Source organism: Chiloscyllium plagiosum, unplaced genomic scaffold, assembly GCF_037043375.1.
Source record: "Chiloscyllium plagiosum isolate Xiang-an unplaced genomic scaffold, Cpla_swu_hap1 HiC_scaffold_48, whole genome shotgun sequence".
Lineage (NCBI taxonomy): Eukaryota > Metazoa > Chordata > Chondrichthyes > Orectolobiformes > Hemiscylliidae > Chiloscyllium > Chiloscyllium plagiosum.
Genome location: NW_028270186.1, coordinates 16020043 through 16047301, shown reverse-complemented (window position 1 = coordinate 16047301; position 27259 = coordinate 16020043). Strand labels below are relative to the sequence as shown.

General features: G+C 41.1%; 1 protein-coding gene across 2 annotated transcripts in view; it reads right to left on the bottom strand.

Annotated features, from left to right (window-relative positions):
• The window catches only part of polb (polymerase (DNA directed), beta), a 109976-nt gene that overhangs the window by 55250 nt on the left and 27467 nt on the right, over window positions 1-27259 (bottom strand). For both annotated transcript variants that reach the window (XM_043681580.2, XM_043681582.2), the window contains exon 11: window positions 9636-9722. In XM_043681580.2, the coding sequence (XP_043537515.1) occupies window positions 9636-9722 (87 nt within the window). The remainder of the gene's footprint in view (window positions 1-9635; window positions 9723-27259) is intronic.

The window sequence follows — 27259 nt, the reverse complement described above, 5'->3', positions numbered from 1 at the left end:
GGAGTTGGGAGGTCATGTTGCGGCTGTACAGGACATGGGTTAGGCCACTGTTGGAATATTGCGTGCAATTCTGGTCTCCTTCCTATCAGAAAGATGTTGTGAAACTTGAAAGAGTTCAGAAAAGATTTACAAGGATGTTGCCAGAGTTGAAAGATTTGAGTTATAGGGAGAGACTGAACAGGCTGGGGCTGTTTTCCCTGGAGCGTCGGAGGCTGAAGGGTGACCTTATGGAGGTTTACAAAATTATGAGGGGCATGAATAGGGTAAATAGCCAAACTCTTTTACCTGGGATCAGGGAGTCCAGAACTAGAGGGCATAGGTTTAGGGTGAGAGGGGAAAGATATAAAAGAGATCTAAGGGGCAACCTTTTCACACAGAGGATGTTACGGGTATGGAATGAGCTGCCAGAGGATGTGGTGGAGGCTGGTACAATTGCAACATTTAAAAGGCATTTGGATGGATATATGAATAGGAAAGGGTTTGGAGGGATATGGGCCAGGTGCTGGCAGGTGAGACTAGATTAGGTTGGGATATCTGGTTGGCATGGACAGGTTGGATTGAATGGTCTGTTTGCATGCTGTACAACTCTATGACTCTAAAAGGAGTAGAGAGCTACATTGGTGAAAAGCTTACATGAGGCTTATATGCAAAAAGGCAGAAGAAATCCACACCAGATCGAAGGAAAATTATTGTATCATTACCCAAAGGAAAAACGTTAACAAACATGAAGAATGGGTACGTATTTGGCAAATGAATTGCAAAATAATTAATCGAGGGTGGTTGGGAAAATAAGAAGGTAGTATTCTTCTTGAAAAATAACCATTTACGTGGGACAATGAGCACAGGAATCTGTGTGCATGTATTGTTAGGTACTTAAATGAATGATACACATTATTACGTTCATAACACAAGCTGAAAAAAGCACTTGGATCAATTTCTGTGGGAATAGAATTGAAAAGGAGAGCGGTTATGGTAAACTTGTATCAAACTTGAGTTGACAATATGATCTTTGGAACACAGAATTAAGTTCACAAATGTTTGTGTACTCTGAATACTACGTAATTTAAAGGATTATACAAGGTAAAGTTGCCATAGTCCTTTTGGACCAGAGGGTTGCTCTCTTATCAGAGAGATGACACGTGGTGGTTTGAGGGTAACCACACTTCAGGCGAGGGGACAGATCGAGACGGGGAGCCCTCGATTATAATCTCAGCCAGTGCGGAAATTGAACCCATGCTGTTGGATCACTCTGCATCGCAAACCCACAGTCCAATCAAATGAGCTAACCAATCTGACATAAGGAGGCAGAATGACAATAAAGCAGAATACCCAGCTAAGATATGTAACACTGCTATGAAGTAATTGGAACTCAACTGTCACTCATGGACAATCTAAAATCTACAACTGTAAAATTAATGATCCAAAAACACAGTATATTTCATGAAAAATTATTAGATTAATTCCTACAGTGTGGAAACAGGCCCTTCGGCCCAACAAGTCCACACTGATCCTCCCAAGAGTAACCCACCCAGTCCCAGTCTGCTACTCTATATTTACCCATGACTAACACACCGAACACTATAGACAATTTAGCTTGGCCAATTCACCTAATCTGCACATCTTTGAATTGTGGGAGGAAACCGGAGCACCCTGAAGAAACCCACGCAGACATGGGGAGGAAATGCAAACTCCACCCAGACAGTCGCCCTAGGTGGGAATCGAACCCGGGCCACTGGAGCTGTGAGGCTGCAGTGCTAAACACTGAGCCACCGTGCTGACATGAAGATTTTTCTCTGTTATTTAAAAGTAAAATTGTGATAAAGTTTCTTAACAATTATGAAATATGTTTGAATCGTAGTTTCTCCATTAGAATATACAGTGATGCCATTAAATGTAAAAATTAGAAAATTAAAGAGTACATGAACAGCTTCCAATAGCAATAAATGAAATACATGAATACATGTATTGAGCAGCACGGTGGCACAGTGGTTAGCACTGCTGCCTCACAGCGCCAAAGACCCGGGTTCAGTTCCCGCCTCAGGCGACTAACTGTGTGGAGTTTGCACATTCTCCCCGTGCCTGTGTGGGTTTCCTCCGGGTGCTCCGGTTTCCTCCCACAGTCCAAAAAAATGTGCAGATTAGGTGAATTGGCCATGCTAAATTGCCCGTAGTGTTAGGTGAAGGGATAAATGTAGGGGAATGGGTCTGGATGGGTTGCGCTTCGGCGGGTCGGTGTGGACTGGTTGGGCCGAAGGGCCTGTATCCACACTGTAAGTAATCTAATCCAACAGGATACATGAAATCAGGAATGGAAATATTCCCTTAACCTGTTGGCAAAAGCTGCCTCCCTACAAAGTCACATCTTGGTCAAAATAACTTCTGCCTCTTCAAAAGCAGCCATTACCATTTTTAACTTGGGGAGAAAGATGCTGAAAACGAGACAACGTCCTGGGTTATTTGACATTCATGTCATAAATTAACACTTCCTCCTGATGCTGAAAGAGGATTTTATTTCATGATACTTAATATATTTTATGAATTTTATGTAATATTTAATTATTTATTGAAAATGCTGGTCACATGAGTGATTAAAAAGAGAGAGCATGAGGTGGCAATATTCCCCCACATCTGGTCTAATAGACAACGAATAGTGACAGCGAGTTGTAAACTGTACTTCTGTCACAGAGTTGTGTACAGGCTTTGTGCCAAAATATAGTGAATAATATCCTCTGCAGTGTGTGTGTGTTTGTGTGTGTGTAACTTGCAGAGTTACATTGTACTTTGCTCAAAAACTGCATGAATTCATGTAAAACTCTGTTACCTCACTTTTTAGATTAGAATCAATCTAAACATCATGGCATAGAAAGAGAACACAGGGGATTAACACCTTCAACATCTTGTCTCATTATCACCCATTGTTACAGCTAACTTGAGAATGCAACTTTTAAAAAAAAGGTTTTGTGATTTACACATGAAAGAAGTGAAACCATCATGGTATTCAAACAGATGAAAGACTCAACAGACAATCAAGGTATTTTTCAATGAATAATTTCAGTTACATCACACTGTAAATTTTTGCTATATATTTTGCGTTTTAGGTTTGAGTCCTCCACTATCACCTGATGAAGGAGCGACGCTCCGAAAGCTAGTGTGCTTCCAATTAAACCTGTTGGACTATAACCTGGTGTTGTGTGATTTTTAACTTTGTACACTTAATTTGCACCACATCTACAAACATTCACTCTCTTGTTAGCAAGTCGAAAGAGTGTATGGTCACTTTAAGAGAGAGGGGGCTTTTCTGAACTGAGAGATTGTGATAGCACACGTGTCTGTGATTAGCTGACTGATGCAGAGAGTGCTGAGAATTGGTAGTATGTCACAATTGCCTTGGAGTTGTGTTTTGATGTTAAGGCAACCAGACTTGAATTTAACCAATTAATTTAAATAATGCTTAGGCTACCAAAACCCAATTGAATTTGAATTTAAATGTATTGACAACATCAGACCAATGAGAGTGTTTGAGTCTTGGGGGAGAAAAAGGAAGGGCATGTTGAAAATTAGTAAGAGCTACTTGCCTGTGGAACATAACAGCACGTCATCTGAAAAGGGTCTCAATACTCTCAAAGAAAGCTGTCAGAAGGTACACCCTATTAAAGGCACCATGGAATTTTATGCAAGGATATTCGCAGTAAAAAAAACCACAGAAGACAGCCCAAGAATTAGATTAGATTACTTACAGTGTGGAAACAGGCCCTTCGGCCCAACAGGTCCACACCGACCCTCCGAAGAGCAACCCACCCAGGCCCATTCCCTACATTTACCCCTTCACCGAACACTACAGGCAATGTAGCATGGCCAATTCACGTAACCTGCACATTTTTGGACTGTGGGAGGAAACCGGAGCACCCAGAGGAAACCCACGCAGACACAGGGAGAATGTGCAAACTCCACACAGACATTGCCCGAGGTGGGAATTGAACCCAGGTCTCTAGCGCTGTAAGGCAGCAGTGCTAACCACTCTACCATCATGCCGCCCACCAAGGAGAAGACAGCAGAACTCGAAGGACAGAAGGAAACAGCAGATTTGGAAGACCAGAAGGAAGATTTCATAATAGACCATATGGACATTGAGAGATTAAATTAATTTAATGTTTAGTGATTGTGTTATTAGAGTAGCATTTTATTAAAGTTGGGGTCAGGTAGTGATTAGTTAAGAGAAAGGGCACTCAGTTTTGTTAATAGTTTAGTTTTCACTGTTAGAGTTAAGAAAATAAATTGTTATTTTTTTCTTTAAACCAGTAGAAATCGGGGGCTTTCACTCACTCACACTTTTAGCAGATTATGAGGCGAGGTGAGCTTTTCTGGAGTGTTAGTTTTAATTAGCAGAGGGGTTCAACCTCCATGTCCTAACATTCTCCACCACCAACTTTCAGGAGCACCAATGCACACCATCTCCAAGATGCACTACAGACATTCACCTCTTTAGACAGCACCTTCCAAACACATGACCAATAACATCTAAAAAGACAAAAGAAGCAGATGCATGGGAATATCACCACTTGCAGGTTCCCTTTCCAAATCACTCATCATCCTTACTTGGAAATAAATTGCCAATCCTTCAATGGTGCTGGGTCAAAGACCTGCAACCCTTCCTATTGGGATTGTGGCTGCACATACAAATGCAGTTGTTCAAGAATATGGCTCACCACCACCTTCTCAAGAGCAACTAGGGGCAGACAATAAGTGTTCGCCCATGCAGCAGCGTCGACATCCTAACAAAAAAAAAGTAGAATAAACTATCCAACTCTTCGAATTGGTACCACAATTTTACCTCATGGAAGATTATCTACCTCAATGTCATATTTGTATAATTTCCCCATACCCCTTGATGTCATTAGCTTTAATTACTGAATTTCCACAGCTCTCTGGAGTATAAAATTCGAAAGGTTCACCATTTTGAGTGAAAACGTTTAGCCTCATCTCATTGCTGAACGATTTGCCTTTTATTCAGTGACTGTATCCTCTGATTCTAAACCTCAGTAATAGCGTAACATCCTTTCTGTAACAACTCTGTTTATCCCTTTTGAAAAATTCCAAGTTTTCATGAGATCAACTCTCTTGCTTCTCAACCCCAAAGAACACAGGTCCTGTCTCCTCAATCTCTCTTCACGGTCTGGGTGAGATACTGTTCGGAGGGTTGGTGTGGACTTGTTGGGCCAAATGGCCTGTTTCCATACTGTAGGGATTCTATGATTAATAAAACAGTCTCACTATCTCAGAAATAAGTTTAGGAAACCCCTGTTGCATTACCTCTATGGCAAGTACATCCTCCGTCAGGCAAGCGATCAGAACAGTATAAAATATCCCAGCTGCAGTCTCACGAGTGTTCTACATAATTGAAGTCATATTTCTTTGCTTCTATATTCCAACGCAAATCATATGACAAAGGTCAGCATTTCAAGCACCATCTGAATTGCTTGCTGCAATTCAGATGGTGTATGTTAGCTTTCAGCAATTTTTGAATATCTCGGCCTATAGTCCCTTCGGAGACAAAACTTTCTAATCACTCCCATTTAAGAAATAGACTGCACCTTTGTTCTTCCTACTAAACTGGATAACCTCACATTTACCTGCATTCTCCTCAGCACTGGAAGTATTATGCCGACAATTGATTTAGGATCATTAGCTGGGATTGTAGTATGGAGTATAGGTGCACAATCCTTTATCTGAAATCCCAAAATCTGAAAAGCTCCAAAATCCAAAGTTGTTTTCGCGAAGTCTTTTTCTCCTGAACAAGATTGTTTGGTGTGCAAATAATTAACCCAACTCTGTACCCACTCGACCCACATCACTCAGATGTGATATGGGGGCCTGGCCCAGCATCGGCAGGCGTCAATTCTGTTTCAGGACTCTTAGTATCTCAGGTGCATCTGCTGTTCTTAGGATTTTTAAAAATTTCACCGTTAAACTGTCACTTATTCCGAAATCCAAAAAATTCTGAATTCTGAAAACCAGCTGGTACCGAGGATTTCGGATAAAGAATTGTGTACCTGTACTTGCACATACTGGGAAGCTACATATATTAATACACAGGGCCCTGCTGTTGACACGAAAATCAATGTGCACATATCCGGCTTGTTCCAACACATTAAAATAGGTGACAATCATTCTCTGGTTTATTTCTCAGAGCATTGCTTTCACCAATCAGAATCAATCTGCCTTGTTTATAATTTAAACAAAATGTGGCATTTAATTGTCAATCATCATTAACTGATTCATTCTCCTTAGCAATGCCTCTATCAATTAGAGTCCAACCAAACATTGAAACTATATCAGAGAACAGTGCTGTTTAGTGATTAAAAGGATAATAAATTGGCTGTATTTTATACAGAAACGAAACTTCAATATTTCATAAAAATGCACAACTCTCTTTTTAGTTTTAAATCTATTTTGCCCATTTAAAAACATTTATAAAATACAGTTCTAAAAGGGCCTCAATGTTGTCATGCAAAATGCCATGTTTTCTCTCATATATTCGTTCACTACTTGATTACTCCTTATCATATCAGCATACTTTCCATTGTTCCAGAGCTCAAGGATTCAAAACCTACATGACAGCCACAATCTAGTATTCCTTGAAAAAAAAATTAATTGCTGCCATTTGCTGTTCTAATTTCTAAAAGGCAGCATTTCCAAAGAATGAAGACTTTGGTTTAACTGGTAAGATGAGATACAGCCACAACAGAAGATGTCAGCATAAAAACAGAATTGAAACAGCTTCAGTCCAGAGACACCTTTGGTTTTGTAATGAAGGTGGGTTGCCAATCAAACGTGGCATTTTGCCCAGTAAAACAGGGACTGAATGACATTGGCTAATGTGATCGATGCTTACAAGACACCGTAATTGTGATTGTATTTCAACACCCAATTTAAAATTGATGTTGTTAAAAAATATACTTCACACCCATGTCAGGAAAGTGCAGACAACCAATTCGGGTTCTCAACAGCCACTATAGTAGCTGCTTAAAAAAATCCAGCAGTTGACGCGATGATGATCTGTGAATGAACAAACATCTGGTGTAAAACAGTCCTGTTTGGGCATTCTTACAGATACTTCATCACATTGTCAGACACTTCAAAAAGAGGTTTAAAATAAAACGTGTGTTTAAAGTTCAAAACTTCTCTCAGATCAGATGCAAGAATAGGATTGATTAAAATGACACAATGGAAGTACCAAGTGATAGCGAAAGAAGCAATTTAAGCTGAATGTTGCCAACTTTGATTTCAAAGATCAAAATGAAAACTGAAGTATGCCCTCTTGCAATCTTTGGCAAAGCTGCAGATTGATTAATGTGTATTAAAATTCTGCCCATTTGTTAAGGTTTGATTATGGTCTTCAAAGAACCACAAGTCTCAGACTGCAGCAATTCCTGAACACACACACATCAGACCAATGTGCTCTGAAACAGATGTATAATAATCAGTGACGTTGCCTTGTGTAAAATAGCTACTTACATGATGATTCCAGTTATAAAAAAACACTTTGGCAAATGGAGATGAAAGCTTTTAACCTAAATGTTAGTACAACTACAGGAATGCTTCACGATTGAGAACAATCAAAACAAGATCATCTGCATTAAAGTTTCAAGACCAATATGACTCTTTTTCACTTTCCATAAATGCTGTCAGACCTCCGAGGTTTCTCCAGCACTTTTTATTTATGCTTCAGATCTCTAGTGTCCACAGTACTTTTGATTTGAGATAACTTGTGTAAATAGCCAGCCATTGAACCATTAAAAATCTAGCCTCACAATCTGCAATTTCAGGACACCATGAAAGTAGATTTATCATGGTTAAGGGGCTTTGTTGTCAACTAGTCAGACTGTCGTGCTGCTTTTTTGTTGTTCTTGAAGACTGGGGTTTAATGTTCATGATTCTGCAAGCATATGAACAAATTGGGCAAAAGCTTTAACACCAATTTGACCAAATCTTTAGACAGTGAGATCTTCTTGCTCTATGCCCCTATTAATAAAGTTCTTTCACTTGTCCTACCTATCCACCTGTCTTCAGTGATCTGTGTAGGTTTCCACCCAGGTCTCTCTACTCCTGCACTCCTTTAGAATTCAATGTTCTTCCGACCAAAGCACATCACATCACACTTCTCTGCATTGAATCTCATCTGCTACCTATCTGCCCACTCCCTTCAACTTGTCACTGTCTCTTTGGAGTTCCATACTGTCCTCCTCACAGTTTACAACTCCTCCAAGTTGAATGTCATGTGCAAACATTGAAACTGTTCATTACACACCAGATCTGGATCATTAATACATACCAGGAAAAGCAAGGGTCCCAACACTGACCCATGGGGAACTAGACTACAAACCATCCCCCAGCCCGAAAAATATCCATTCACCATTTCCTAATATTCAACCAATTTTATATGTATGGTGATCATGTCTGCCTTATACCATGACCTATCATTTTCCTCAAGTCTGTTATCTAGTGTTATATCATATGCCTACAGGATATCCATGTATTTCAAATCAAAAGCATTACCTCATTGACCCTTTGTGTTATCTCTTCTAAAAACTGCAATAAGTTGGCTAAACACAACTCCCCCCCCGTTAGAACGCTGGATGTCTACTTCACACTCAGTCAGTCACTAGCAAGAGGAATGGATTGCTTGTTGGGGGAGTGGATTGTGCAGGGACTGAAACTATAGCTTCAGCCCTCCCAAAAGGTCTATCCATCAAGCACTGGATATCAAACATTGAAAATAATTTCTGCTCCACTTAAAGATACAAGATGGATATAAAAACCCTAAACCCTCCATCCCTTAGGATCCAATCAGGAGGAAGTTATCAAATTTAGATATGGTGAACTCACATGTTTACTCAGCAAAACACAGTCATGCAGACCAGAAAGACAGAAATTTCACCTGAATTCTGTAATTTGTCTCATCACCCTTGAATCTGAGGTTCAGCAGTATCTCTATGCTAGGGGAATTGTTAGTATCAAGAGCCAAATACACTCCAGTTATCGACTGTCACCATATTCCCCCCACAGCTCACTTGGATGCAAGATCTTAACAACTAAAACACTGAAAATGCTAAATACTCTATTATCTGTTTTGCTGCTTAAAAAGAAACAAGAATGAAATGACAATTAACTAAATAAGCTGTGAAATAAAAAAAAGTAAGTCAGGAGAGCAAGGCATTTTTCTTTCAAAATCTGTCCTTTTACAACTATGTAAATTATTCTAGGCAAACTGAATACAAAATAAAAGCACACATAATCCTCCAAGACATCTTACTGGAATAATTTTGCTGTTGGTTTCTAGAAATTCGTTCGGTCTTCCTTCCTTATCCCAACAATGTAGTGAAATACAACACATTTTGTGATAAATAAGTAATGGCTCCCAATTAATGTTGTAGGGTACTTGTCTATGAATGTTTAAAGTATTCACTCAAAATCCATCCCTCGATTATTTTAGCTGTATACTAACCATTTATTTCAATCAGGTTAACTACTCCTAAAATATTAAAGCAAGAAAAATCTGGGAAAAAGTTCCTAAGGATATACAATTTAACTTGTTCCATAATTTTCAAGGTACAGAATAGGAAATTGATACCTACCATGAATTTGGCATCTCCTTTGGAAAGTGTGTTTGTGACAAAATTTATCGCTTCCAGGCATTCCACAACTGGATTGAGGAGCTTTGGCTGAAGATAAAATCCAACAAAAAAGTCAGAGCTACAGCATATTTAACTTATATAAAATTTATTTATTAGTGCAGTCAGTAGGTTTATTTATCACCTAAGAAAACTTCCACATGAATTGATTGGTGCTTTACAACCATGGCAATGCTCTTATTGCACAATGTTCTCATTTGTTCAAATTGCTCCTGTTACCATACTTCACCCAAATATTACACAACTCAAAAAGCAGTCTACAGACACAAACCAAGTTTGGAAAATTCATTTGCTGTGTCTTCGTAAAATAAATATTTATGCTAGAAGTTCATAAGAAATAGGAACAGAATAGGCCCCTCAAGTTTGCTCTGCTATTCAACAGGATCATTGCTGATCTGTCATTTCTCACATCCACCTTAACTGTGTTTTTGCTGTAACATTTGATTCTCTTACTTATCAAGAATTTATCTTGGTCTTAAAAATACTCAAGGACTCTGTCCACACAGCTCTGTGGCACGGAGTTCCAAAGACTCTCAACCTTCTGAGAGAAGAAATTTCTTCTTATTTCAATCTTTATGCTAAAACTCTCCTAGGAGGGGAAACATCCTCTCAACATTTACCCTGTCAAGCCCCTTAGGAATCTGACATGTCTTGTTGAGATCACCTTTTATTCCTCTAAATTCCAATGAGTCAAGTCCCAACGTGTTCAGCCTTTGCTCACAAGACAATCCCTCCATACCAGTGAACCTTCTCTGAACTACTTCCAATGAAATAATGTCTTTCCTTAAATAAGGGGACCAAAACTGCTTACAGTACTCCAGAAGTGGTCTCAGCGGTATCTCATCCAGCTGCAGAAAGACTTCGCTACATTTATACTCCAAGCCCCTCATACTCAAGGCTTTTAGTGCATCATGTGTGCATGATGTATAATTCTGCCAAAGTCCCTTTTGAGTTGCAGCTTTCTGCAGTTTATCTCCATTTAAATGATATGCTATTCTTTTGTTCCCCCTTTCAAAATGAACTACTTTACATTTTCCGATATAATACACCATTTAATAACTTTTTGCCCAATAACCTAACTTATTAATATTTCTCTATAAACTGTTTTCATTCCTTTGGCAGAAAATGCACTTCCTCCTTTAGGATACTACTGGTATGCCAAGGACAGCAATGATTTTTGTGAAGTAAACCTGAAAGAGATACATGGAGTTGCAAGTGGTGATATTAGAAATAACATTCCTTTGGCATTAAAACTTTCTGAATGTAACTTTAAAGAAAATAGTCCCCATGTTGTAGTTTGAAATTGATCTAAATTAAGAAATGAAACATAAATAAAATGCAGCCTAAAGGTAAAACAAAATAGGCTGAATATACTTCTCGGAAGAAATATTTCATTATTAACTGAAGACATTTTAGAAAGAATATCCTAGTTAGTTTCTTCAATTCAAAGTTTCTTTAATTCTTTACTTAGAGTTTTAAAAGAGACTTCTGATTGGCAGCAACAGGATATTCTCTGTAGTGCAAATTCAACAAGTTTCTGAAAACAATTTAACAATCTTTACTTGGATTTTGAAACAGAAATTCATCTCAAGTTGGTCAAATCAGAACATTCAATGATAACTGGATGAATGTTCATCAACTTCAGTGCCTGCAAAGCTTGAGTACAACTCTCATTTCTAGGAGTTGTCTTGCAACAATTATTGAACATTCTGACCAGTTGCATGAAAAATCATATTTAAGAAATTCATATCACTTCCATCCTTCAATCTTTTTACCATCACAAGAACAATATGTACTTCTTGTAAGATGATTGTTTTTTTTCCATTCATGGGACATGGACATTTTTGCCAGCATTTTTGCCTATTCCTGGCTGCCCTCGAGAAACTGGTGGCGAGCTGCTTCTTGAACTGCTGCAGTCCACGTGTTGTTAATTGACCCACAATGCCATTAGGGACGGAATTGCAGGAATTTGAACCAGCGACAGTGAGGGAATTGCAATGTATTTCTAAGTCAGGATAATGAGTAGTTTGGAGGGGAACTCGCAGGTGTTACCATTATCTGCTGCCTTTGTCCATGCAGATGGAAGTGGTTGTGGCTTTGAAACGTACGGTCTAAGGATCCATGATGAATTTCTGCACTCATTTTGTCGATAGTACACATCTGCTACTGAACATCAATGGTGGAGGAAGTAGATGTTTGTGGGTGTCATCCCAATTAAGCAGGCTGCTTTGTCCTGGATGATATTAAAGCCTCTTGAGCATTGTTGGAGGGTGCACTCATCCAAGCAACTGAGGAGTATTCTATCACACTTCTGACTTGTGCCTTATCGATGATGGAGAGGCTTTGGGAGTCAGGAGGTAAGTTTCTTGTAGTATTCTGAGCCTTTGACACAGTCTTATGTTTGTAGGGCGAGTCCAATTGAAGTTCTGGTCAATGATAACCTCCAGAATGTTGATAGCGTAGTATTCACTGGTAGCCATTGAATGTCAAGGAGCAACAGTTAGATTGTCTTTTATTAGAAATGGTCATTGCCTGGCATTTGTGTGGTACGAATGTTACTTCCTACTTGCCCAAGTCTAGATGTTGTCCAGATCTTGTTACATTTGATTTGGAGATGCCGGTGTTGGACTGGGGCGTACAAAGTTAAAAATTGCACAACACCAGGTTATAGTCCAACAGGTTTAATTGGAAGCACACTAGCTTTCGGAGCGACTATCAGCTGATGAAGGAGCATCGCTCCGAAAGCTAGTGTGCTTTCAATTAAACCTGTTGGACTATAGCCTGGTGTTGTGTGATTTTTAACCTTGTTACATTTGAACATGGTCTGTTCACTATCTGCAGAGTCATGAATATTGCTCAACATTGCTAAAGCAGCTAAAAATGGATGGGCCTCGGACACGTACCTGAATAACATCTGCAGAGATGTCCTGGACCTGAGATGACTGACTTCCAACAACCACAACCATCTTCCTTTGTGCAGATTATGACTCTAACCAGTGGTGAATTTGCCTCCAAACACAATAATTTCTGTTTTGTTCGGGCTGCTTGATGCTACTGTCAGTCAAATGCGGACTTCGTGCCAAGGGCGCTCACTCGCTCCTCCCCTCTGGAATTCGTCTGTATGATCCATGTTTGAACCAAGACTGTAATGAGGTCAGGAGCTGTGTGGCCCTGGCAGAACCCAAACTAGGCATAACTCAGCAGGTTATTGCTGAGTAGATGCTGCTTGATAGCACTGTTGATAACACCCTCCAAAACTTTACTGATGATCAAGAGCAGACTATTGGATAGAAATTGGCCAGTTTGGATTTGCCTTGGTTTTTGTAGGCAGGACACACCTGGACATATTTTCACAAATGCCAGTGTTGTAACTGTATTGGAAGAACCTTGCGAGGGGAGCAACAAGTTCTGGAGCACAAGTCTTCAGTATTATTGCCACAGCCCATAGCCTTTGCACTATCCAATGCCTCCAACCATTTCTTGATGTCATGTGGAGTGATTCAAATTAGCTATAGACTAGCATCAGTGATGCTGGGACCACTGGAGGAGGCAAAGATGGATCAACTCGGCACTTCTGGCTGAAGATGATTGCAAAATGCTTCAAGCATATGTTTTGCAGTGTTTGGGTGCTTCCATAATTGTGGATGGGATATTTGTGGACCCTGCTCTTTCAGTGAGTTGTTTAATTGTCCATCACCTTGAATGATTAGATGTGACAGGACTGCAGAGCTTAGATCTGATCTACAGGTTGTGGAGTTGCCTTGCTTTGTCACTTGCTGCTTATGCTGTTTGGCAAGTAAGTAGTGTAGTGTTTGGTAGCTTCATCTTATTTTTAGATATGCCTGGTGCTGCTTCTGGCATGCCCTCCTGCATTCTCCATTGAAGCAAGGATGATCCCTGACTTGACAGTAATGTTCAAGTGGGGTATGAAATCATAGGTTGTGCTGAAGTACCATCCTGCTGATATTGATGGCTGACAGCACCTCAGAAATGTCCACTCTTCAGCTGCTAGATGTACACGAAGTCTGTTCCATTTAGCATGGTGATAGTGTCACACAACATGAGGGACAGTATTCTCAACAAGGCAGGACTTCATTTGCACAAGGACTGGGTGGTAGTCACTCTCACCAATACTATCACAGACAGATGTGTCTGCATTTGGGAGATTGGTAAGGATGAGGTCAAGTTAGTTCCCTCACCACCTGCCACAGACCCAGTCTAGCAGCCGTGTCCTATAGAACTCAACCAGCTCTATTAGTAGAACTATTACTGAGCCACTCTTGAAGGATATGGAAATCCCCATCCAGAATACATTTTATACCCTTACCACCCTGAGCTCTTCCTCCATTTGTTCAACAATTTGAAGTATTGTTTCATCAGCGGAGAACAGTACATGGCAACCAGCAGGATGTTTCCTTACCTGTGTTGAATCTGAAGCCATGGGATTGCTGGGTCTGTCCTGCTGGTGGGAATGGGATGTATCCAAGGCTGATGACGGTGGTGCCTGAGACAGTGTGTGTCACGCATGATTCCATGAGTAAGTTGAGCTCTTGTTTGACTAGTGTGAACAGCTCTTCCAATTTTGAATATCCCCCCCCCCCACCACCAAGTTGTTAGTGAAGAAGATTTTGCAGGGTTGATAGGATTGTTTCTGCCATTGTCTTTTCTAATTCCTAGGTCAATGCCTGGTGGTCCATCCAGTTTCATTTCTTTGTTTCTATTCTTTCGGTTTTCTATTTTTAACATCTTGATATTTACTTCATTCGAATCAGAGTTCATCACACTACCTCTGACTCTTGTTTTGCTCATATCTCACGATCACAAATGCCAATGCCTCTCTGCATATTCAAATACAATAATTATACAACTGTGAGGCACCCAAAATACTTTGTCCAGAAAAAAGATCCTCAATACATATAACAGGTTGATACTTCAGACAAAATTCATTTTGAGAAAGAAGGCATAAAGAATTATAAATTCTATTGAGTACAGTGAATACCCAGAAGCAAATAAAGATGATCTTCAAGGATTCACGTATCATAAACTTCAAAGAAAAATCTGAACAGTTTGTAACCACCCCATGTCAGAAGATAAAATTACAGCCTTGAAATCATTCCAACATAACCATTAGTCAATGTGAACTTTATGGGATACGACAAGTGTCTTTTTTTTTGCTGGCTCGCAGCTGTGTTAGCGCAGTTTCCAGCAAAGAACACATTCCTGGTTAACATGCAATGATGTACATAGAGTGATTAGTTGTCACTCATTCATATTAACTAAACATTTCTCAAGGCAGACTGACTATAGCTCACTTCTTTGGTCAGGAGTTTTCTCCCTGCACAACAGACCATTTATCCAATGTACAGAATTATTTTCCCAAGTGGACCAATCGCTTTGGCTTGTTGACTCTCCAGAATTTGTCATTTGAAACTGCAGCATGAACATTGACCATTGATCTCAACTTCTCTACATGCCAACACAAACTAATTGAGCTCCCACTAACCTTGTACCACTCCATTCTCTGAAGTTCAACCTGGACAACTGTCACTATATCTGCTGACAGAGTGGTGCTGTTGTTCCATAGCGAACAAATGTCTTCAGCTTGTGAAGGTTAGCCTTTCTTATGGACTGAATGGGATTGTGTGAACTGGAGAGCCCGTATCACGAGCAGTGGCTACATCGAATTGAGTTACACGTCTTATTTTCCCTAGGATATGATCACACCAGTTCTCTGTAGATCTTAGCCCCCGCAAGTTGTGCAATTTCTTAGTCGGCAATTTTGAACATCTCAATTCTGCCTCCTTCCCCAGATGCACAAACAGGAATGCATGCATAGATACAACTTTTCAGGCTGTTATTGTCCCAGACAACTGTTTCTCCCCATCTCCAATCTCTTCTATATATTCACAACTCTTCCAACAGTGTCCACCTCCTTTCCCAGTTTTTTGACTCAAACCATCTCTTTTTCACAATGACATTCAGTCCCTCTGAGGATAGTACATGGGACTTCTCCCTTAATTAAATTCCTGCCAGCCCACCTCCTTTGTTCAATTCTGTCAGTTTTTCTCCTAATCAATATTAGTCTGCTGTTTTCCTTAACTTAGATGACAGGGTTTTAACCACATCCATCCTATTGGAAAAAGGTTCTCCTCACATTAACAGTTCAACCCAACTAGACTCCACCTGTAACAAAATACCTCCACCATTTTTGGCACCTTCAATCACTTCTTCCCTCCCTTCCAAAATGACCATTCACTCCGTGATACCCTGCAACAACACAACAATCAAAGTCTGGAGGTGTAAAATCTGCAATTTCATCTGCTCCCACCAACCACTCCTTTCAAATCAGTATGATGTAGCCACGGCTCATGATATGGGTTCTCCAGTTCACACAAACCTGATTGTTGAACATCTCCATTCAGTTCATAAGAAAGGCTTAAGCATCCAGTCACTTGCCACATAATTCTCCACCCTAAACTCACTGTGAATTGTCTGCAAATGCCCACATACACTATACCAGTAAAGCTCAATCAAGTTCAAGCAACACCATCTCATGTTTCAATTCGGCATTTCACAGCCTTCTGGACTCAGTGAAGTGTTCACCAATGTCTAATGATAAACACAGTTCCTATTTTATAATCAATGGCTGTTGGTTACAATTCTTCAAAATCTTCTTTATTCTTCTTCAACTCCATCTTGAATTTCTTTCCTTATCTTATTTTAATCCCCATTTTGACTTTTACTATTATCTCTTCTGACACTGGATCACGCTTGCTGTTCACCCTGTCACAGGTCTTCTCTTTTCATCTGCACATCACCCATCAGCTACCATTGCATCCACCCCCTCCCTGCATTTGCTTGATAGCTGATACAGCTCACTGACTTTTTCCAGTTGTGAAGGAAATTCACTGAGCTAGAACATGAACTCTGTTTCTCTCTCTCTCTCTCCACAGATGCTGTCTGGCATGCTGAGTATTCATAGCAGTTCCTTTTTGTTACAGCCCATACAGTGCCATCCTCTTGTTTTCAATTTTCAGTTCCTGCCAATCTCTCAATTTTGCTTTCCTGTTGACAACACTGAATCTAGGTAGGGGATAAGCCAACCATGGTTAATTAGGGTAGTTAAGGATAGCATCAAATTGAAAGGAAAAAAAGAAGATAATTGGACAAAATGTAGTGGTAAACCAGAGAATTAGGAAAGTTTTAAAAACCAATAAAATACAACTGAAAAATACTAATGAGAGAGATCAAATACTTTGCATCAGTCTTCACAGCAGAAGATATTGGTAGCATTCCAAAATTCCTAAATAATCAAGGGGAAGGGGAAATAATTATCACAGAGAGAAAACATGAGGGAAACAAAGGGGGCTAAAGATTGATATATCCCTGAGTCTGATGGGAAGCACCCTCGAGATATTGAAGTAGGTAGCTCCCGAGGTAGTGCATGCACTGGTAGTAATCTTCCAAGAATCCTTAAATTCTGAAAAAATCACACAGAATTGGAAAACTGCCAACATAACACATGCATTTAAACATGGAGATATAAAAAACAAGTAACTATAGACCAATTAAACTTAACATTTGTCATTGGGAAAATGATAGAGTCTTTTAGAAAGAATGTAACAGTAAAGATGTGATCAAGCAGAAATAACATGGCTTTCTGAAGGGGAAACTACACCTGACAAATTTACCAGAATTCTTTGAGCAGGTAACAAGCAGGAAACAAAGAGTACATTTGTAATTTCAGAAGGCATTTGATAAGGTATTGCACATTAGGGTACTGAGGCTGATGGTGTTAGGCATAAAATATGAGCATGGACAGAGGATTGGTGAACTACTAGATAACGGAGTTGGCATAAGGACAGCATTTTCAAAGTGGCAACCTGGAACTAGTGGAGTATTGTGGCCATTATTATTCACAATATATATTAATGACTTGAATGAGGAAAGTGAATGCCCGAAAGCTAAGCTTGTGAATGACACAAAAATAGGTGTCAAGGCAACTGGTGAGGATTGCACAAAGTGTTTGCAAATGGACATAGACAGGTTATTGAGTGGACAAAAACTTGGCAGATGAAAATAGAATGTGAAAAGATGTGAGGTTATGCATTTTAGCAGGAAGAACAGATTAGCTGAATATTAGTTCAACAGAAAAAGACTGCAGAATGCTGTAGAACAGACAATTTTGAGAATGGAGTAAAAAAGTCGGGGAGTTTTGCTAAAACTATCCAAAACATGAGTCAGACCATGAGTCAGTTGGAATACTATGAAGAGTTTTGGACCCTTTAACTAAGGAAAGACAGTCAGAAAGAAGGTTCAGTGTAAGGACAGTTTGAGAAGGTTGGACCTGTATTCACTGGAATTCAGGAGAATGAGAGGCAACCTTTTTGAAATATGCAAGATTGTCATGGAACTTGACTAGGTAAACGAGGAAAGGTCGTTTCTCCTTGTCTGGACCAGAGAGCAGAAGCTCAAAAAAGGATCTAATTTAAGTCAGAGATGAGGAGAAATTCCTGGACTGAGGAGGAAATGAATCTGAGAAGTTTGTGCAAAGGGATTTCAATTCTTCCAGCCTTTTCAGCATATGATGAAAACAATAATAATCTACAAACTACCCAGGAGTGGTAAGGAAAGGTTTAATTGTAATGTCGTAACTCTGGCAGGTGTTTGCATGGTATTCTTGTTCTTTACCATGTCTCCAATAAACTCAGCAAAAGACGTTTCTGATGATACAATACTGTGTGTCTAGTAATTTCCAAAAATATCAAAACATTTCAGTTTAAAAGGACAGCACATCTTCAAAACAATTCCAAGGATTGGTTGCCAGTTTTATAAGCTATTTACAAGATGAATCTCCTCACATTTAGTCTTAAGCCCATGACAACCTTTAACGTAAAGAGAATAGTATCATTCTGCCAAATGTAAGGGCATATTTTCCTTTTGTAAGTTAGTGATGTTCTGTGGGTTACAAGAACATTTTAAAAATGTATCTGGATTCACGTTACTTTTGTTAAGATGGAATTGTTTTGCAGCCTACTTGATCAAAAAATGTTTAATTAAATATTAGCAAGTCCAAATTTTGCCTTATTTGGATTGGTCCTTTTGGGCGGCACGGTGGCATAGTGGTTAGCACTGCTGCCTCACAGCGCCAGAGACCCGGGTTCAATTCCCGCCTCAGGCGACTGACTGTGTGGAGTTTTGACGATTCTCCCCGTGTTAGTGTGGGTTTCCTCCGGGTGCTCCGGTTTCCTCCCACCGTCCAAAGGTGTGCAGGTCAGGTGATTTGGCCATGCTAAATTGCCCGTAGTGTTAGGTGAAGGGGTAAATGTAGGGGTATGGGTGGGTTGCGCATCGGCGGGTCAGTGTGGACTTGTTGGGCCGAAGGGCATGTTTCCACACTGTAAGTAATCTAATCTAATCTAATATTGTAATTCACTCTCCATACATAGATAACAAAGGAATCTACTCTCCTTTTCCAATACACAAGACGAACCCGAGAGGAATAAGCTTGCAAGTTTTATTTTTTGTTTTGTATTGCCATTTGGCTGCACAACAAAGATGTAAATCCCTGCTGCAAAATCTCTTTCCAGGAATTTAAGAAAATAAAAATACAATTGAGGTTTGTATATAAAAACTAGAGGATTTACCCCCTCACATCTCTAGATTAACCAGAATGTCGGAACAGTTTCTGAACAAGAGGAGAGAGAGCCCTCTGCTGTTTTATCAGTATAATGCAGATACATGAATGGGCATAGTACTGTTCAGAAGCCAGTAGCAGCAAAGAAATGAGCACAGCATTTTGTCATGAGTTCATTAAAAATGAGCAAGGCAATTTAATTCTTCTTGATTTATCCAGAGGCTGTGTGCTTGATGTAATTTTAAAAAGACATTTGAATTTCTCAACCATTTACTTCTGCAGTCATGGTGTGGGGCCTCAGCCCACCTAATTACAGTGGGAGTTCAAATGACAATTCACTGGTATCAAGGAAAGATGCTGCAATTAAGATAGAGTTATCCCTTGACATGAGCACATGGAAGTCACGAAACCAAACAGCAACCAATTTCAGGATCAGCTCTGTCATTCAATGAGATCATGGCTGACAAACTTCAAATCCACTTTGCAGCCTTTTACCCATAATCCTTGATTTCCATACTATTTGGAAATCTAACTCAGTCTTGAATATGGTTAGTGACCCAACCTCTACAGTCCTCTGTTACAGAATTCCATGGACACATCACTCTCAGCGAACAAAATGACTCTCATCTTTGTCTAAAATGGGTGACCCATCTCTCTGTGATTATGCTGTCTGGTACTCGACCCCCAAAAGGAAAATAACCTCTCAGAACTTACTCTGGCAAATCTCTAGCAATTCTATGTATTAGAAGAAGGTCACCTCTCATTCTTTTAATTACAATGAGTACAGGCCAACCTACTCAACCTCTCCATGCAAGACAGTCCCTCCATACTCAGAATCAGCCCAATGAACCTTCTCTGGACTGCCTCATCAGCTCATGACCAATCAAGACCAGTCTTTGACTAAGGGAGCCTCCGGCCAATCTCAAATCTCCTTTGGAGGAACTATATCAGGAACAAAGAAATCAGAATGCCCACTCAGCACAAAAACAGCCATACCTGAGACCATCAGTCTCTTACAATTGCAACTAATACAGGTTATTGGCCAATTTGTCAAGAAGATTGACATGAAGACAGCACTCTAGGTGATCCAAAGTCAACTCTCTTCAGACCTTGAGGCTGACCAGCGGCATTCAGATTTGCGTTTTGTGCAATATCTAAAAACACTCAACTTTGGTTTCCATATTCACACAGATATCCTCCCACTGGTGAAGTAGACATTCAGAAATTGTAAACCTTTCTTGTATTATTCACTTATGGCTATTGATATCACCGGCAAAGCCATCATTTGTTGGCCATCCTTAATTAGTTTTGAAATGTGGTGGCGAAGGTACATGCACAGTGCTCTTATGCGAGGAGGTCTGAAGATTGTGACCAACCGACAGTGAAGGAATGACAAAATAGCTACAAATCAGAATGATGTGTGTTCCCAAGCACCTGCTCTGTTATCCTTCAATTTGGGAAGGGAAGCCACGACATGTTGCTGAGGTGCAACTCGTGATCAAAGATCACAGGAAAGAAATTTAATGATTATATTCTGCCCTAGCCAACATAATTACATTTGTATCCTTTAAAGTTGCACTGTAGGTCGTTTAAATGACAGATTCAGCAAGGCTAAAAAGGTTAAGACACACTGTGCATGTCTGCACACATCAGAATTGAGAATGCCTAACAATGACACTCAACAGGGAATATTTCTAAGATCAAACAATGTAATTTGCACTCTAAGGAAATTTTGGCCTCTCAGCGAGGATGCTGTTTCTGTTCAAAACTGAATTCCAAAACACAAATTTTCCTCAAAAATGTTTATTGCTGTAAACGTATCTGCCCATTTTTATTATCAATTCCCTTCTGGGCCATAAAACTACAAAATTTTACACCTCTCGACTTTCAATAATCTTCAGGCTTTTAAAGCCCAAACTGGGAGTCATCTAACTCACCATATTTTGTTTTATGTAGTTTTCAGGTCTACTCTCTGATTTTCCTGGTTTCCTGCACCATGGATCCTGGCACTTCACATGAAAAGATAAATTACCTTGAACTTCAAAGCTTCAACGATCTCATGAAATTCTATCCAGCATAGTTTGGATTGATGGTCAGAAGCAGTCAGAGGCTTTATTGCTTATTGAAACCAATCCCCCTTTAATTAATGCACCAATATTCTCTACAAAAACAATCTTTTAATTTAAACAAATGGTAAACCACACAGGTAAACACACTCAGATTAAACATTTAAGAAGGTTTCTAGTGATCTTAATCTGCCCTTCTCAATGAAAAATAATATACAAAATGTCAAATAAAAAGAACTGCTTTCAACAAACCCCTTCCTTGAACTTTTCTCGCTTTTTTGATCTTTTAAAGCTTCCCGCTTTCTCAGAGCTCCTCCCAATCTCTCCTTGTGTCAGTTGAGGGAAAAAAACTTACAAAGCACATGTAGCCCAATAATAATCCACCCTGTTCTCTCCCATGTCTGCCATCTAGCACATGCATATACCAATGCAATTTCAGATTGTGCAGATTGCCACTGAGTTGGCAATGTGGTTCTTAAACATGCTGCTTGGGTCCCACATATATCTCCAGTATATCATGTTCAATTTGAATTTTAGAATAAGGGCATCCATGACTGTTGCCATCAGGCATCAATTGGCTTATAACTAAATTTAAGAGATATATGTTCAGATTTACTGAATATTTTATAAAGTAGTTAAAAAGCAGACAGATTACTTAGATGTGTAAATAGATATGTAGAGTACAAATCTCACAATGAAATGAAATCAGACAGACCACCTGACATCGACCTAGGCATCAGAAAAGACTACAGCGGAAATAGCCCTGTTGACTCTGAAATGTCCTGTTGACTAACATCAGTGATGACAAAATTGGGAGCGCTGTCTCATAAGCCAGTCAAGCAATAGCCTGACATAGTCAGACTCACAGAATCATGCCTGACAGACCATATCCCTGACATCCTCATCACCATCCCTGGGTATGTCCTCTCCCACCGGCAAGATAGCAGCACATTAGTATATAGTTGGGAAGGAGATGTCCTAGGAGTCTTCAACATTGACTCCGGAGCTTGTAAAGTCTCATGACTTCAAGTTAAACATGGTTAAGGAAACTTCCTTCCTGATTACCAGGTACTATCCTCCCTCGGCTGAAGAATCAGTACTCCTGCATGTTGAACAACACTTGGCAAGAGTACTCTGGGTGGGGAATTCAATGCCCACCACAAACAGAGGCTCAGCAGCAACACTACTAATCACGCTGGTTGGTTTCTAAAGGACGTAACTGCTAAAATGTGTGTGAAGGTGGTGAAGGAACCAACGTGATGGAAAACATACTTGGCCTCATCCTCACTAATCTGCCTGCTGCAGATGCATCCGTCCATCACAGTATAGCTAAGAGAGACCACCACATGGTTCTTGTGGAGACGAAGACACATCTTCACATTAAGGGTATCCAACCGCATGTTGTGTGGCACTATCACCATGCTAAATGGAACAGATTTCAAACAGATTAAGCAACTCAAGACTGAACATCCTTGATGCACTTTGGGCTATTAACAGCAACAGAATGGTACTCCAGCTGAATCTGCAAACTCATGGCCTGGCAGATTCCCCACACAACCATGATCATCAAGGCAGGGGATCAACCCTGCTTCAATGGAGAGTGCAAGAGGGCATGCCAGCAGGAGTGTCAGGCATACCTAAAAATAAGGTATCAACCTGGTGAAGCTACCAAACTAGGTGCACACAAACAATAAAAGCAGCAAGTGATAGGCAGAGCGAAGCAATCCCACAATGAATGAATCAAATCTAAGCTCTGCAGTCCTGCCAAACTCAGTCATGAATGGTGATGGACAATTAAAAACTCAATGGAGGAGGTGGCTCCACAAATATGCTCCTTCTCAATGATGGAAGAGCCCAACTCATCAGAGCAAAAGATAAGGCTGAAGCATTCGCAGCAATCTTCAGCCAGAAATGCTGAGTGGATCACCATCTCAGAGCCGTCATTAGTCCCCAGCATGTCTGGTACCAGTTTTCAACTAATTTGATTCACTCCATGTGGAGGCACTGGAAAATGCAAAAGCTATGGGCCTTGAGAATATTCTGGCAATAGTAATGAAGATTTGTTCTCCAGCACTTGTCACTCCTCCAGCATGTTCTTCCAGTTCAGTTAAAACAGTTATTTACGTTACAATGTGGAAAACAATCAAGTTATGTCAAGTTTACAAAAAGCTGGACAAATCCATCCCAGCCAGTTATTGCCCCTTATGTCCACTCTCTGTCATCAATAAAGTAATGGAAGGTGTCATCAAGAGTGCTATCAAGCAACACCTGCTCAGCAATAACCTGCTCAGTGACGCCCAGTTTGGGTTTTGCCAGGACCACTCAGTTCCTGACCTCATTACAGCCTTGGTTCAAACATGGACAAAACAGCTGAATTAGATTAGATTAGATTACTTACAGTGTGGAAACAGGCCCTTCGGCCCAACAAGTCCACACCGACCCGCCGAAGCGCAACCCACCCATACCCCTACATTTACCCCTTTTAACGTAACACTACGGGCAATTTAGCATGCCAATTCACCTGACCTGCACATCTTTGGACTGTGGGAGGAAACCGGAGCACCCGGAGGAAACCCACGCATACACGGGGAGAATGTGCAAACTCCACACAGTCAGTCGCCTGAGTCGGGAATTGAACCCGGGTCTCTGACGCTGTGAGGCAGCAGTGCTAACCACTGTGCCACCGTGCCGCCCAGAGGTGAATTCCAGAGGTGAGGTGAGAGCAACAGCCCTTGACATCAAGGCTGATGTCACACTTGGTTGATTGCAAAGATCTCTAGAAAACTAGAATCAATGGGTATTGGAAGGTAAAACTCTCCACTGGTTGGAGTCATACTTGGCACATAGGAAGATGATTGCAGTTGTTGGAGGTCAGTCAGCTTCGGGCCAGGACATTTTTTTTATAAAATCCCTACAGTGGGGAAGCAGGCCATTCTGCCCATCAAGTCCACACCAACCCTCTGAGGACCTTCTCATCCAGACCTACCCTCGTACCCTATCCCTGCAACACTGCATTTCCCATGACAAATTCACTCAACCTACATATCTTTGGACTGTGGGAAACCTATGCAGACATGGGGAGAATGTGCAAACTCCACACAGACAATCAGTCGAGGGTGGAATCGAACGTGGGATCCTGGCGCTGTGCTAACCACTCAGCCACTGTGCAGCCCCAAGACATATCTGCAAGAGTATTCTTGGCCCTATCTTCAGCTGTTTCATCAATTACCTTCGCTCTGTCATAAGGTCAGAAGTGGAGATGTTCACCGATGATTGCATAATGTTGAGCACCATCCACAACTCCTCAGATACAGCAGCAGTCCACATTCAAATTCAACAAGATCTGGACAACATCCAGGTAGAGGCTCACAATTGGCAAGTAACATTCGCTCCACACAAATGACCATCTCCAATAATAGACAATCTAACCACCACCCTTGATATTCAATAATGTTACCATTAGTAAAGGCTCCACTATCAACATCCTTGGGTTTACCATTGACCAGAAACTGAACCGGACTCGGTACATACAAACGATGGCTACAAGAGCAGGTCAGACGCCAGAAATACTACAGCACGTAACTCAGTTCCGGACTCCCCAAAGCCTGTCTACCATTTATAAGGCATGAGTCAGGAATGTGATGGAATACTCTCCACTTTCATCAATGGCTGCAGCTCCAACAACACTCAAGAAGCTTGACACCATCCAAGACAAAGGAGCCTGCTTGATTGGCACCACAATATCCAATCCCTCCATCACCAACACTCAGTAGGAACAGTGTGCGCCATCTATAAGATGCACTGCAGAAATTCACCAAAGATCCTTATGGAGCACCTTCCACTCTCTTAAACAAAAGGTCAAGCTCCCACCCAGACACCGCCCCATCAGACAGACATGAAGACAGCACCGTGCTAAGCCCACAGCAAAGCTCATGCTACCCTTTTAAAACAAAAAAAAAGGAAATGTTTATCCAACTTTTGAACACACATGAAAGTCCAGTGACTCTGGAAAAAGGAAAACAACAAATAACCAAACAGAAAATGACTTTTCTCAACTCTGCTGCCACTGTGCATTCTTGGGGTAGGGGCAACAAGGCATCAAAATGTGAAATAAATATTTGTTGATGCAATAAAGCTCTTCCAGGGGTCAAACATTGAAGCAAAGGGAAAATAAGACATCCTTCTTGCTGGGTCCCAACCCAAAAACAAAAGCAACTCCAAAGGCAAAACAGAAACCTATACTGTGGGGATAAAAAAGATTTCCTTCATTCATTTACAGGAAGAAGACATGACCGGCCAGGCAGCATTTAATTGCCCATCCCTAATTGCCCAGAGGGAAGTTAAGAGTTAACCAAATTGCTATGGGTCTGGATCACATGTCGGCCAGGCTGGTTAAGGACAGCAGTTTCCTTCCCTAAAGGACGAGTGAGTGAACCAGATGGGTTTTTACGACAATCAACAATGGATTCATGGTCATCATTGGACTCTTCAATTCCTGACATTTATTGGATTTAAATTCCACCATCGCCATGGCAGGATTCAAACCCAGATCCCAGAACATTATCTGAGACACTGTGTTAACAGTCCAGTGATAATACCACTTGGCCATCGCCTCCCCTATTACTAAATGAAAATGTTACTGTTCAGGTTCATGATGCCTCCAGCACCCATCAGTCACGGCAAGCCTTGACTATATGAGTGAACATAGTGTGCTTCAGCGTCAGGGATACTTGAGGCGGACAGAAGCAAAGAGGGGCAAAGGAGGGCAGACAGTCAGGAACAACAAGCCCCTCCTCAGCCTGTTGCCTGGACTTGTTAATGGCCATCATGGCCAGGCCCAAGAGCAAAGCCTTGAGAACGTTCATAGACTTGTCCATCCCTTCTTGCATGGGTGCCTGTAAATCAGGAGTGTGGGCCTGAAGTGCAACCAAAATTTTAACAGCAGCCCCTTCAAAAAGCTGAAAAGGGGCTGCAGACACACGGACTCAAGTGGAAGTCCATCTCTTTCAAGCCACAGAACGTGCACACAGTCTGGCACCTGATAAATTTCCTCAGTCATCCACTGCATGGGACCGCCACATGAAGCACTCTCCATCTCAGGTCCCCTTTGTCAAGGGCTCTCCACTGAGGATCGGCGCCGCTGGAGAGGAAAATGTTATGCTCCAGTGTCTGGGTGGCAGATGAAGGCATGCAGCATCTGCCCATACAGATAACACCTCTGCGCCAGCTGAAAGGGCACCGGAAGGATATCCCTGAGATAGCTTAGATTGTTGGGCACCATGTCACAGAGGAGAGTCCACAGTGTGAGGCCAATGTCAAGCTCTGGGACAGGCACTGGTCAGTTTGTCCGGAAGTCCACTGCACTCCTGAGCCGCCTCGAGTGCACATGAGGTTATGGGGTGTGAGTGCCTTGTCTGTCCAGCTATGGATGGCTCCCGATGTGAATCGGAGGTGGACCATCGCTCTCTGTGCCAGCATCATCCAGACCATCCAATGCATCCCTGACTCTGGTCAGCCCCGTATCCTGAGCTCTCTCCTCCCTCCAACACAAAATGCACTCAAAGAGGAACCTGTTCCTGAGCAGTGGCTCCCTGACAAGAGCAGATACATGGGAACACCACTACCTGCAAGTTCCCTTCCAAGTCACTCACCATCCTTACTTGGAAATGTGTTGCTGTTTCTTCATTGTCGCTGGGTCAAAATTCTGGATTAGCCTCCCTAAGGGCATTGTGGGTCAACCAACAGCACATGGATTGCAGCAGTTCAAGAAGACAGCTCGCCATCGCCTTCTAAAAGGCAACTTGGGATGGGCAATAAATGCTGGCCCAGCTAGCGATGCCCGTATCCCACGAGTGAATTGAAAA